Genomic DNA, 13,984 nt, shown 5'->3' with positions numbered 1-13,984 from the left:
GCTTTATATATGGAAATCCTATCAGTCAGCTGAAGTATAATAGTATATTTATTATTGTAAGAGTATAATATTGCAATAATTAGTGATGATGTGAAAAGTAGGTAAAATACACATATTAAGTGAAAAAAGCATTTTATATCGGTTATATATATATATATATATATACACACACACACACACACATATGGTATGAGACAATTATTGTCAAATATATGAATATAATATTAGTATCTGGAGAGATAAAAATCAGAAAATTGTATTTTTATACAGTAATTGTCCCTAAAAATGAGGTTCTAGGACATTTTTAGTTCTATTTTATGTATTTATTTAACGCTTGAATTCTCATTAAGAGCATATATTATTTTTTATAAGAAAAAAATAATAAATATATTTAAAATGCAAACAAAACTGAAGATATACAAGTTAGTAGTCTGATAAACTATATGATGATCTTTCTCTTATTGGAAGATTCTGTGACCCAGTTACCTAGGACTTTTATTTCCTCATGCTTCTTTTTTTTTTTTTTAATGTTTATTTATTTATTTTGAGAGAGAGGGAGAGAGAGAATCCCACGCAGGCCCCACACTATTAGCGCAGAGCTGGACTCAGGGCTCCAACTCACAAACCATGAGATCATGATCTGAGCTGAAATTCAGTCAGATGCTCAACGGACTGACCCACCCAGGCACCCCATATTTCCTCACACTTTTCTTGCTGGCCTTTCTACCACTTCACTAATCACTATGCATAGACAAGGAGAAAAACAACTAGTAAATTATGTCATATTTTACCAGCTATGATGAAGAAATAGACAAAGTAATGCAACGGATTCATATAAAGTGTTAAATCTTAGATAGTATTCAAATAGGGCCCTTTTGTGCTTGATCAAGGAACTCAGTTTAGCCAAATAGATTGTTACATGAAGGATACATGGGAGGGGAATGAGCATTGGGGGCACGGGGTAGAACTGAAGAATCTGAGACTCAGTGATAGACTGATTGTCCAGTCAGCACTCACAAGAATTGGACCTGGGGAGACAACAGGACCCAGGAGGCTCAAGGGACTGACAACTCTGTGTCTTCTCTCTTGCTGTGTATGGTCTTTCTTTCTCAGAGTATCTTTTGTCCATCTCTGAATTTTTGGTCTCTTTTCTTCCTGCTTCCCATTGGCCTAATCCCTCCCTTTCTACTATTTATATCTACTGTTTTCACTCTTGTTTTCTCAAAAACCTTACTCCTTTGTTAACTCTTCTCTCTCCTGTATCCTCCATCTTTTTCTTTCTACTGAATTCTATCCACAGGTATATAAATATGCTTCTGCCATCTTAAAAACCAAAACAGGGGCACCTGGGTGGCACAGACTGTGTGTCAGCACAGAGCCCACTTTAGATCTTCTGTCTCCCTCTCACTCTGCCCCTCCCACACTCTCTCTGTCTCTGTCTCTCTCAAAAATAAATAAACATTTAAAAAGCAAACAAACAAACAAAGGCAAGGGCACCTGGGTGGCTCAGTTGGTTAAGTATCCAACTCTTGATTTCAGCTCAGGTCATGATCTCACAGTTCATGAGATCAAGCTCCACATCAGGCTCTTTGCTGTCAGCGCAGACCTTGCTTCAGATCCTCTGTCCCATTCTCTCTCTGCCCTTCCCCCACTTGCTTTCTCTCTCTCTCTCAAAAATAAATAAACATTAAAAGAAAATAAATACTCTTATAACAAGATAATTGAAAATGCGAGTGATTGCTCATAGATTAGTGCTGTCTGATAGAACTTTCTGCAGTGATGGAAATGCTCTGTATCAGTGCTACCCAATATCATAGTCACCAGCCACAGGTAGCTTTGAGTACTTGATAGGAGGCTAGTGTGACTCAGGAACTGAACTTTGGATTTTATTCAATGTTAATTAAGTTGAATAGTCACATGCGGCTAGTAGCTATCGTATTGGACACTTTTGTTCTAGGTGAAAAGAAACAAAAGAGGGGCACTTGGCTGGCTCAGTCAGTAGAACATGTGACTCTTGATCTTGGGGTAGATTACTTAAAAAAATTTTAGTTGAAAGAAATAAAAAAGCAATAAAATGCAATGTGTGAATTTTGTTAAATGTAGTGAAAAACAGATGCAAAGGTTCTGTTTGGTTTCAGTTTAGTCTCAGCCTCCCCTGGTCTGCATCCAACTCTTTTTCCCAACTGTTAATCCTACTAACCAACAGTGACTCCAGGCCTGCCACAGGCCACAGAACATCCTTCCCTATAGCTCTCCACTAGTTCTCCTTCATGACCCCACTCCAGCAACTGGATGTGCCCAGCTTCCTATATTCCCCTTCAATGTCTCCCTTATTCACCCAGGCTTCAGGAGGGCTGGTTAGTGACTCAGCCCTCATCCTCCAACTTTCCCTTTTGAACCATTGCTTCCTATTCTTCTCCCATCATATGAATTCTTATTCCTATAATAAACTCCTTACTCCATAATACTCATAGTGCTTCTGCTTCCCTGGTTGATTCTTAACTGATACTCTCCTGAAATCTTATTCTCTCAGAATTCCTCAACTCAGGAAATGGCATCAACATCCATCAATTTTCCCCTTAACTCCCTACTTTCAGTCCACTACTTGGTCCTTGGCAAACTGGGTTCAAAATACACTGTTGAATATGTCCCACCTCTTTCTACTTCTTCTGCAATACCTTCGTCCAAGTAACTTCATCCTTAGCTGGTTCCACCTCTATCATCATCCCCCAATATCTATTTTGTTCCTAAACATGTGAAAAAATTTAATGGTGTCCCATTGCACTTACATAGTCCTGCATAATTTAGCTCTGCTCCTATCAACTTCTCAAAATTCATCTTGAGCCATTATCTTCTTTACCAAATATGCTTGGCCACACTGGCTTCCTTTCAGGAAAGACCAAGCTCTTTCTTCTCTCAGAGTTTTCGCACATGCTATTCATTGAAATATTCTTCCAGCTCCCTTTTATTCCTCACTTCCCTTGGTTTACTCTTTCAGATCTTGGTTTATACGTCACTTCCTCTGAAAGGCCTTCCTTGACCAGCCTAATAGGTCCTCCTTCCTGTCATTCTGTAACACTATATTATGTTAATTTCTTCTTTGCATTTATCATATTTTATAAATATTTTGTTTCCTTATTTATTCTGTATTTTTCTCACTTAGCTGTGATTTCCATGAAGGCAAGAGGTATATTTCTGCTTTATTCTCCTAGTGCTTAATTTAGTGCCTGGCACATAATTGGTGCTCAAAATGTGTTCGTGGAATGATGAATGTAGTAAGTGGATTCCTCCTACCTTCTGCTTATTTATGGTTTCTGTTTCCTTATAATTTTAGTTTGACATGATCTCCTATAGTTCAGCTCTAACTTCCTCCTCAAGATACTGACTCTATCTTTGGTTTTTCTCTAGAAATGGTCTGGTGCCTGATGCTGGTTTAATAAACTGTGGCAAGGCAAGGATGAGTGGTAATACAGAGTAAAACTCTGACAGCCTAGATTGCTCCCTTAGCAGGGACTTTGGGCAAAGTTACCCTTGGAAAGAGCTTTCAGACATACCATGATGGACATGTTCAGTATAAGATTATTACTATATTTTCCTCTTTTGTGCCATGATTCATCATGAAAATCTGAGCCACCAAAGATTGCTTGTATTCTGGGAGTCCATTCAGAATAGAATGGGAATATTTTGATAAAACCATTATGGTTTATGTTTACATAATCCTTGTTCTTTTTGTAGTTACCTGTATAAAGTTTGTAACTTCTTATAATTTAATCAGTCACCTTTCATTGTACAAGTTAAATGCAAACAGCCAAAATGACACTGGGCTCTTTTTTTCTTTAAAGTTTGTTTGTTTGTTTATGTAATATCTATACCCAATGTGGGGCTCGAACTCACACCCCTGAGATCAAGTGTTGCATGTTCTTCCAACTGAGCCAGCCAAGTGCCCCTGAGATTGGACTTCAAATTTAAAAACAAGAAAAAAAGAAAAGGAAGCTAAAAGCAATAGAAAGAGGGGCACCTTGGTGACGCAGTTAGTTGAGTGTCCAACTCTTTGTTTCAGCTCAGGTCATGATCCCAGGTCGTGAGATTGAGCCCTGTGTTGGGTGCTAAGCATGGAGCCTTTTTAGGATTCTCTCTCTCTCTCTCTCTCTCTCTCTCTCTCTCTTTCACCCCTTCTCCCCTATTCTCACTCTCTCTCTTCCTAAAAAGATTTTTTTTTAAGATTTTTAAAAAGCAATGGAAGGAATGTCTACCATTTCAAATATATTTAAAACATTAGCATTTGGGGGGCGCCTAGGTGGCTCAGTCAGGTAAGTGGCCAAGTTCGACTCAGATCATCATCTCACAGCTTGTACGTCTGAGCCCCTTGTCGGGCTCTGTGCTGACAGCTCAGAACCTGGAGCCTGCTTCAGATTCTATGTCTTCCTCTCTCTCTGCCCTTCCCCTGCTAACACTCTGTATCTCTCTCAAAAATAAATAAACACGAAAAAAAATTTTTTAAATACATTAGCATTTTTTAAATTAATAGATTTTTTAAAGAGCATTTTTAGGTTTAAGAAAACTGAGCAGAAAATATAGTTTCCATATACTCCTTTCCCCAGGTCTCCTCTACCCCAGTGTCCCCTATTATTAACATTGTGTGTTAGTTGGTATGTTTGTTACAACTGACAAGTGAATATTGATACATTATTATTAACTAAAGTCCACAGTTTACATTAGTGTTCATTCTTTAGGTAGTTCATTCTATGAGTTTTGACAAATGTATAATGACATGTATCCACCATTATAGTATCATAATAGTGTCATTTCACTGCCCTAAAAATTCCCTGTGTTCTACCCATTTATCTATCCTTCCCTCCCTCTCAACTCCTGACAACCATTGACCTTTTTCTATAGCTTTGCATTTTCTGGAATGTCATACAGTTGTAGTCATATAGTTTGTAGCCCTTTCAGATTGGTTTCTTTCACTTAACAAAATGTATTTAAGATTCCTCTGTGTCTTTTCATGGCTTCATAGCTTATTTCTTTATAGCACAGAATAATATTCCATTATATGAATACGAAAGTATGTTTATCCATTCACCTATTGAAGGGCATCTCAGTTCCTTTCAAGATTGCCAATTATAAATAAAGTTGCTGTAAACACCCAGTACATTTTTGGTTTTGGTGTGGACTTAAGTTTTCAATTCATTTGAGTAAATACCAAGGAATGCAACTGCTGAATCATATAGCAAGAGTATGTTTAATTTTGTAAGAAACTGCCAAACTGTCTTCCAAAGTGGCTATACCATTTTGCATTCTCACTAGCAATGATTGAAAGTTCCTGTTGCTCTACATCCTTGCCAGCATTTAGTGTCGGTATTTTGGATTTTGGCTCTAATAGGTGTGTGGTAGTATTTCCCTATTTTAATTTGCAACTCCCTAATGATATGTGGTGTTGGGCATCTTTTCATATGTTTAATTGCCATCTGTATAGCTTCTTTGGTGAGGTATTTATTCAAAACTTTTGTTCATCTTTTAATAGAGTTCTTTGCTTTCTTATTGTTGAGTTTTAAATATTCTTTTCACATATGTTTTTAAGATTTTTAATTTTTTTAAAGTAATCTCTACACCTAGTCTGGGGCTCTAACTCACAGCCCTGAGATCAAGAGTCACATGCTCCACTGACTGAGCCAGCCAGGCACTCCAGAGTTCTTTGCATACTTTAGATATTAGTCCTTTAACAAATAACGTGCTTTGCAAAGATTTTCTCCCAGTCTGTAGATTTTCTTTTCATTCTTTTAGCAGTGTCTTTGCAAAGCAGGAATTAATTTTATCACATCAGCTCTTTAATTACCATAAAGATAGGATGTCATGGATGTTGCAAAATACTTTCTTTTTTTTTTAAGGCAAAAATTCTTTTTTAAGGAAAAAAAATCCACTTTTTAAGGAAAAAATCTATTTTAAGGAAAAAAAAGCTCCACTTTTTTTTCCAAAAAATTTCTTGATTACTAGGAAGATGGAATTGAATGACTTCCAGTCTCTTTTGGTTCTAGGTTTTTATGGTTCTGTGGAAAGAATGATGGTGTATTGTGGATTTTTCCTATGTTAATTCTGGGATCCCCTCTCCATTAGCACAGTAATATATGGCAATTGAAGGAAGTTTAGAAAATGTAGAAAAAAGAAAATATGATTTTTTTCTAAACAGTGTGGCACTAAGTGGAAGAATTTTGGATGACAAAAAATTCAAACAGGCATGCCTATATGCCTGCATTTCATTAACTGTAGTGAAATTAACCCTTTCACTACTTCATGGATAAAAAGACACTCATGAGGCACATAAATAATTAATTTTTAATTTTTAATTTTTTTAATTAAAAAAATTTTTTTTAATATGGGAGCTTCACACATTTGCAGGTCATCCTTGTGCTGGGGCCGTGCTAATCTTCCCTGTATCTTTCCAGTTTAATATATGTGCTGCTGAAGCAAGCACAATGATTAACTCTTTAAAAGCACATATTTGGGGCATCTGGGTGGCTCAGTCAGTTAAGCATCCAACTTCAGCTCAGGTCATAATTTCACAATTCACGAGTTCGAACCCTGTGTCAGTCTCTGTGCTGACAGCTCAGAGCCTGGAGCCTGCTTTGGATTCTGTGTCTGCCTCTCTTTCCCTGCCCCTCGCCTGCTCATGCTCTGTCTGTTTCTCTCTCTCTCAAAAAGTAAACATTAAAAAAATTAAAAATAAATAAAAATACATATTTATCGTAAAAAGTATAACCAAAGTGTATGAAGTAAAAAGTGATGGTCTCCCTCCACCCCATCCTTATCTCTAATTGTAATTATTTCCTATAGAAACAAAAATCTTTATAGCCATGCTTACCTGGTTATACACATACATACAGACCTGCAAGCTTCATGAGTCAGGGATCACCTATGACTATATCTTGACATACATCATTATAAGCCTCGTGCATACAATGGAGCTTAGTACACAGAAGGTGCTCAATTGAATGAATAAATGTCACACTCTACATTATTCTATAGGTGACTTTTTTTTTAAGTTTATTTATTTTGAAAGAGAGAGAGAGAGAGTATGCAAGTGGGGAAGGGGCAGAGAGAGGAGAGAGAGAATCCCAAGCAGGCTCACACCATCAGCGCAGAGCCTGATATGGCGCTCAAACTCACGAACTGGGGAGATCACTAGGAGAGTGGAAGTCAGATGCTTCACTGACTGAGCCACCCAGGCACCCTGACTTTTTTTTTTTTTAATTTAAGAATGTAACCTGAATATCTTTACATGTTTGGACATCCATAGCTATTTCATTATTTTCAGTGGCTCCAGAATAATGCACTATGTGAATGCACTACAATTTATTCTGTCAGTCCCCTATTACTGGATGTTTAGGTTATATATATAATAATACACACACACACACACACACACACACACACACACACACACACTTATTATGTACAGGATTAAAAACAATAGTGCAATAAGCATTATAGGCAAATTACTTTCTATAAGTTATATCAATTTGTCTTCTCACTAACAGTGAGTGTGTTGAGTTCTCCACATCTACACTAGGGATGATATTCCAATCAGATATTATCAATCTTTGTTGTCTTTGCTGTTTATTTTGTTTGGAAAAGGGGTCCATATAAGGGGAGTAGCAGGCTATTTTGCTATAAAGGGAAGTTGGGATTCAAATGGGGAAGATCCTAAATGGCAGATAGGACATGTGAATAGTTTTAAAGCAGTGAGAAGTCAGAGAAAGAGTTTGAGAATTTAAAAAAAAAATTTTTTTTAATGTTTATTTTTGAGAGAGACAGAGCATGAGTGGGGTGGGGCAGAGACTGAGACACAGAATCTGAAGCAGTTTCCAGGCTGTGAACTGTCAGCACAGAGCCCAATGTGGGGCTCGAACTCACGAACCAACTGTGAGATCATGAACTGAGCCTAAGTCAGACACTCAACTGACTGAGCCACCCAGGCCCTGGAGATTTTTTTTTTTTATACATTATAAAATGTTTGAGCTAGAAGAGATCTTAAAAAGTATCTGTTTCAATGAACTTCTTTTGATTTTTTTAACGTTTATTTATTTTTGGGACAGAGAGAGACAGAGCATGAATGGGGGAGGGGCAGAGAGAGAGGGAGACACAGAATCGGAAACAGGCTCCAGGTTCTGAGCCATCAGCCCAGAGCCCGACGCGGGGCTCGAACTCACGGACCGCGAGATCATGACCTGGCTGAAGTTGGACGCTTAACCGACTGCGCCACCCAGGCGCCCCTTCTTTTAATTTTTTTTAAATGTTTTATTTATTTTGAGAGAGAGAGAGAGAGAGAGAGAGAGAGAGAGAGAGGAAGCATGCATGAGATGGGGAGGATGAGAGAGACAGGGAGACAGAGAATCCCAAGCAGGCTCTGTACTGTCAGTTCAGAGCCTGACATGGGGCTGGATCTCACAAACTTATGAGATCATGGTCTGAGCCTAAATCAAGAGTCAGATGCTTAACTGATGCCACCCAGGTGCCCCTCAATGAACTTCTTTAATAGATGGGGAAATAGAAATTCTGAGAAGTAAAATGATTTATTCAACCTCACTCTCCATGAGTAGCAGATCTGATATTGGAATCAAGGTTGTTTGGGTCTCAGCTTTTATTGTTCTTTGGTTTTATTCAGCAAATATTTAGTTAACATTCTGTGCTAAGTACTAAAGAAGATTCAGCAAGTAGGGAGACATACTTATTGAGCACTTTCTTGTGGCAGATCTTTCATATACATTTTAATCTAGCCCCATGTATCTACTATACCAAATCAATCTAGTAGGTTTTTTTTTGTTTTGCTTTGTTTTATTGTGTTATTTAGTATTATTAGGGATTCCTATGTTTCAGTAGTAGTAATTCTTGGAGTCAAGCCTGGAATAAGTTCTGTAGATCAGGAAGAAAATTACACTATTGCTTCACTGAAAAAGGTGTCAAATGGAGAGCATGGCTGATTGCTTTTTTCTCAGGCCTGGTTAGGGGATCAGTCACTTCTCTGTGTAGGTCCTCAGTGTGTACAAACCTGAAAAGTGTCAGAATCGAAAGAAGGCCAGCCAAAGCTGGAAGAGTGGCTGAAATGTGGCTGAGGAGACAGGTTGAACAGATCATGGAGGGCTTTGTTGATCTAGTTAAAGATTTTTGCTTTTGTTCTAAGTGTAATGGGAAACTAATGAAGGGTTTTAAGCAGATGCTCCACAGGGTCTTATTTGCAATGAAAAGAGAAGTGAGGGTGGGAGAAGACACTTGGGCTTTGAATGGATTAGGAGAGCTGCAAGGTGGATGAACGGATCAAGAAGCTATAGATCATTAGTCCAGGTGGTAGTTGATGGTGACTTGTCCTCTGGCTGCAATATATAGAGAAGTGGAGATACATTAGAACACAAAACTGACAAGATTTTGGTTAACTGACAAGGCTTTGAGAGGGAGAAAGTGGTGTCTTGGATTTCTCTTTAGTTTCCAGCTAATGCTGCTGGATGCAAATGATCGATGTTCATGAAGATGGGAACTCTGAAGATAGAAGATTGGGTGGGTGGCTGGGGGGAGAACATGTGCTCAGTTTTGAAATGTTGTTTTGGAGGGCCTGAAAACCCACATAAAGGTCCAGGGATGGTTAGACAAAGGAATCAGAGGTCAGAGAAGAGCTAGAGATTTTAATTTGGGAGTCTTGGTTATTTGGTAGAGCACATTGCCTAGGTAAAGGCTTCTTCTTCTTTTTTTTTTTTTTTTTTTAAGGAAGGTCCATCACCAGGAAGGTCTAAAAAAAAGCGTTGGATGGTTCAGATGCATTATTTTCATTCTTTAATTCCTAAGATTACTCATTTTTTATTTTTGTAGTAAATATGTGGGTTGTTTTTCATTTATAAGATTATCTACCTTTGGATTAGGAGCTAAAATCCTTGTTGCTGAATTAGCTGCATACCATAGCAGATATGTTTAATAGTAAGGGATTTTTAGGTAGCGGAGATGTCAGATCCTTGCTGAACAGATAGGCTAGATAGTACTTTGGTCAAATATTTCCTATTTCCAGCTACCTATGGAAAATAATCTAGCATTTTATGTGCTTCATCACTTTGAAGAGTATTCATCTAACTTTTCCTCGAACCACTGATTTGTTGTCACAGCATAGAGCTTATTTCGGGAACCAGTGAGCTCTTAAAAAGCTTTTCAAAAAAAAGGACACTATTAGATTACAGTTGAATTGGATAAAGTTAGTATCCATACCACGACTGAAATTCTAACGTCTTTGTCTTGTCTTTCTTGTACTAGTAAACGGCTACAAAGGAAATGTCACTTCACGTAACATTTAGTTGCTAAGATTTTTAAAAAGAAACACAGATATGTTCCTCACAGTTGCCCTAACCACACAGCTTTGTGCTACTTCAAGTTGCTCAAACTGTGCTATGAGGAAGCCCTTAACTGCTTAAAAGGCCAGGGACTGAAACAGACTATTGCACAACTCTTCACCACCGGGCGGTTTCGCTTCCAAATCTGGCCTTCGTATCATCCCACGGCCGGAGTCGCTTCTGGGTCCGCTGGAATGAGCCCCGTTCCTCCTAAAAGCAGCCAGGGTTTCCTCGTCCGAGCCGCGGGAACCCCTCCCTCCGCCCAAGGTTTTCGCGAAAGTGAAGCTGCGCGGGCGCGGGGCCCCGGGAGGTCCCATTGTCCGGCCAGGGAGAACCGCTCTCCCCGCAGCGACTCCCGTACTCGAGTCCCACCGGCTAGGTTAACCAGAGGTCTGCGGGTCTCGGCGCCACTCCCCTCCCCCCGCCGCCCCATTGTCTGCCTCGCCCCGCCCCGGGGGACACGTGCGCCTGCAGCTTCCCGAGCGAGAAGAGCGCCGGGCGGCGGCGGCGGCGTGGACACCGCCGCGAACGGCTACGCGGCCGCGGCGCCGGGGGCGGGGGCCGGGCGCGCACGGATCGGTGGGTGTCCTCAAGCAGCTGCGGTAGCGTTCCGCGCCCCTCGCCCCGTGCCTCGCGGGCCCGGGACGGGGCGGGGGTTGGGACGGGCAGGAGCTCGGTGGGGGTGGCGTGCGCGTGGTGCTGCGGTGGGGGTGGGGTGGGGCGGGGTGGGGAGATGCCTGTCTCCTGACAAAGGAGAACGAGTGGGACACGCTGAGCCGGCCCGCCCCGCCTGGAGGAGAGCGGGAGGGGGAGTGTCGGGAAGGGAAGGGGCGGGTCTTTCATTCACTCTCTGCCCCTCCGTCGCCGCCGGAGCGGAAGGGCGGGGTCTTGCGTCCCCCTCCCCCGGGAGGTGAGGAGCAAGGGAGGTGGCGGGGCGTGGGGGCGGAGCCCGCGGGCGCGCGTCCCGAGGCGTAGGCTACGTCGTCACGTCAGCGCGGGAGAGAGAAAGAGAGGAGCCGACTCGGCTGGGACTGGGGGACGGAGTCGAGAGAGCGAGCGAGGGAGGGTGTGAGCGAGCGTTTGAGCGAGGAGGGGAAAGGCGGTCACTCGTGCCTGAGCGGCCGCGGACGGGACTGGGAGTGGTGGGGCAAAGGAGCAGGGAGGGGAAGAAGAAAGACCGAGAGAAGGAGGCGGACGGAGGCTGCTGGTGGTGGTGGTGGCGGTGGCGGTGGCGGTGGTGGTGGTGGTAGGGGGAGAAGGAGGAGCTGGAGGAGGGCAGGGGCAGAGGGAGTGAGAGAAGCGGACGCGCGAGGGAGGGGAGGGAAAGGGGGGGGGGTCACGCGGGCGCGCGCGCGCGCACCGGGAGCGCGCTCGGAGGCGAGTGGAACTGGATCGGGTTTGCTGCCAGCGGCGTGAGCTTCGGCCGCCATTTTACAACAGCTCCACTCGCGCCGGACACAGGGAGCAGCGAGCACGCGTTTCCCGCAACCCGATCTCCTCGGACAGGATTCTTCCGCCGCAGCCCAACGGGGAGGTAACGACCGCCAGGACCCGGGTCTGGGAGGGGAGCACCGTGACATTGTGGAGTGAGCTGGGCGAGGGAGGTGTGGGGAGAACCCGGCTTTTCTGGAAAATGGATTCCAAGGGGGAGAGGAGCACGTTGACTGGGGCTGCTTGAGAGTAGGCCGCAGCCCGCGCCGCCACTTCCTTCTATTCTCCATGTGCTGCCGCCGTTCGGGCTTTGTCTGCGGCGCTCCAGGGAGGAGGCGGCCCCATGGCCCGCGCGGACCGCGAGCGGCGGCGGAGTTGGTGCTGTCGTGGCCGTCACCGCGGCGCGGGAGTGGGCGGAGAGGCGCTGGTCCCGTCCCGCAGCCGCGCGGCGAGCTTGGGTGGTGCTCGCGGTCCGGCGGGCGTTAGGCAGTTCGCGGAACGCCCTCACTCCGCCGGGTTACTGGCCTCTGTCTGGGGGTGGGACAGCTGGCTCCGGCGCCGCAGTCACTGCACGGACGGGAGAGGGGTGGGGGCTTGCACCATGCGCCGCGGCTCAGGTCTCGGCGGTGCGGGCGGGCGGCCGGGGGTCGCCGGCGCCCGGGGCGGAGAGAGCCATGTGTCACGGCGGAAACGGCGGCGCTGGGGGGGGGGGGGGGGCGGGGAGAGCCTGTGGCCTGGCGCCGCCGCGGCCTCGGTGTGGAGGGGCGAGGTTGTGCTGCTGCTGCTTTCTGGGGGCTCCGATCTTGGCTTCAGGTTGACGTTGGGAGTCGGTGATGGTCGTCTTGGCCTGGGACTCGGTGGGTTTCCGTTGGAGGAAGTTGTAGGACATTTGAAGGCGCAGAGCACGTGTTTCTAATGGGCTCCTGGTGGCCGCAGCGGTGAGGCTGCCGCTTTGGGTGCGGAGTTGGGGGCGGGCTTTGGGTGCGGGGGTGAAGGGTGGAGAAATTGGGTGGTAGGAAGGTAGCTTGTGTGAGCGCTTTGTTCTTCGCTGGCTGTTGTTACAGATCTATAAGCGGCAGGCGGGAAAAGCGCGCACTTTGGGGGTTTACCTTTGAGAGAAAAGCCCAGCTTTGCTTTCTCCACACACCTCATTCTCTGTACTGCCACAGCTGCATGTGGCACGCTGGCTTGTCCTCGTGCTGATTGGGCTCCATTTGTAATATGGTTTTTCCTAGGGAGTGTTAGCAGGTGAGTCAGGGGTGGTGCTAAGGAAAAACATAGTGAATCTGTCCTCCTCTGCCCCGCGCTCCAAATCTGGCTTGTCAGGCGATAGTGACTGTAAGGCTTCTTTAAAGGGAGGCGCAGGCTGGCTGGTGTAGAAATTGGTAGAGAAAGTAAAGATTGGGGCTCTTATATTTCCTCTACCCTTTTTGAAGATCCTAGTTTAATTTTGCTTATTGCGTTTGAACAGATCTCTGGAAACATGGCTACAGAACATGTTAATGGAAATGGTACTGAAGAGCCCATGGATACTACTTCTGCAGTTATCCATTCAGAAAATTTTCAGACATTGCTTGATGCTGGTTTACCACAGAAAGTTGCTGAAAAACTAGATGAAATTTACGTTGCAGGTAAGAACTAACACTTGCAAAATTATATTATGAAATTTTTCTATTGGATTTCTGGCTTTGAGCTAAAATAGCAACTTTTTGTGGTTTCCAATAAGTGTAGGAACTAGAGTTTTGCCTTGTTGTGATAGTTGTGAACTAGAGGTTAAGGTGTAGAGGGAGGGAAGAAGGAAGGGTTAGGAGGTAAAGGCTGGCTGGCCAGATGGATAAGTATATGATGGTAGCAACAGCTGCTAAATGTTGGGAGCAGGCCATGTGACTTTTTGGGGTATTTTTATAGTAGGATTCTTGTTAAATAACTGGTAACTATAGACTTGTCTGTCTTGGTGTGGCTGTTGCTTTTTTCCTAGTGGTATTTGAAATCGTGTAGAGGTTCAGTTGTCATGCTTGGTACTTTGTTGGTTGATTTTAGGATTTACATATTTACTGTAGAAATGCTTAGCGTTTAGAAACTATGTGACTTAGAAGAAGATGTAAAAGAAGTTGATTCATTGTAAGTGTGGTTGAGAGGTTTTATTTAGTTCAGAATGATTAAAGCATGTGTGTTTCTCATATAGG

The 13,984-nt window shown here is 43.6% G+C and overlaps 1 protein-coding gene and 1 pseudogene across 7 annotated transcripts in view; one reads left to right on the top strand and one right to left on the bottom strand.

Moving 5' to 3' along the window:
• Positions 1 to 6,357: 6,357 nt before the first annotated feature.
• LOC111560646 lies at positions 6,358 to 6,472 on the bottom strand (annotated as a pseudogene).
• A 4,453-nt stretch (positions 6,473 to 10,925) lies between these two features.
• Positions 10,926 to 13,984, top strand: part of SYNCRIP (synaptotagmin binding cytoplasmic RNA interacting protein) — a 31,832-nt gene continuing 28,773 nt past the window's right edge. For 4 of the 7 annotated variants that reach the window (XM_011282474.4, XM_011282473.4, XM_045057811.1 and 1 more), the window contains exon 1: positions 13,270 to 13,429. In XM_011282474.4, coding sequence (XP_011280776.1) covers positions 13,282 to 13,429 — 148 coding nt within the window. In that variant the 5' untranslated portion in view covers positions 13,270 to 13,281. Of the gene's footprint in view, positions 10,947 to 11,698; positions 11,902 to 13,269; positions 13,430 to 13,984 lie in introns of those variants that run through there. The other 3 variants (XM_045057809.1, XM_023254165.2, XM_023254166.2) reach the window with 3 other exon arrangements.

Source organism: Felis catus, chromosome B2, assembly GCF_018350175.1.
Source record: "Felis catus isolate Fca126 chromosome B2, F.catus_Fca126_mat1.0, whole genome shotgun sequence".
NCBI lineage: Eukaryota > Metazoa > Chordata > Mammalia > Carnivora > Felidae > Felis > Felis catus.
The sequence above is the reverse complement of the archived record's forward strand: the minus strand, read 5'-3'. Positions and strand labels throughout refer to the sequence as shown.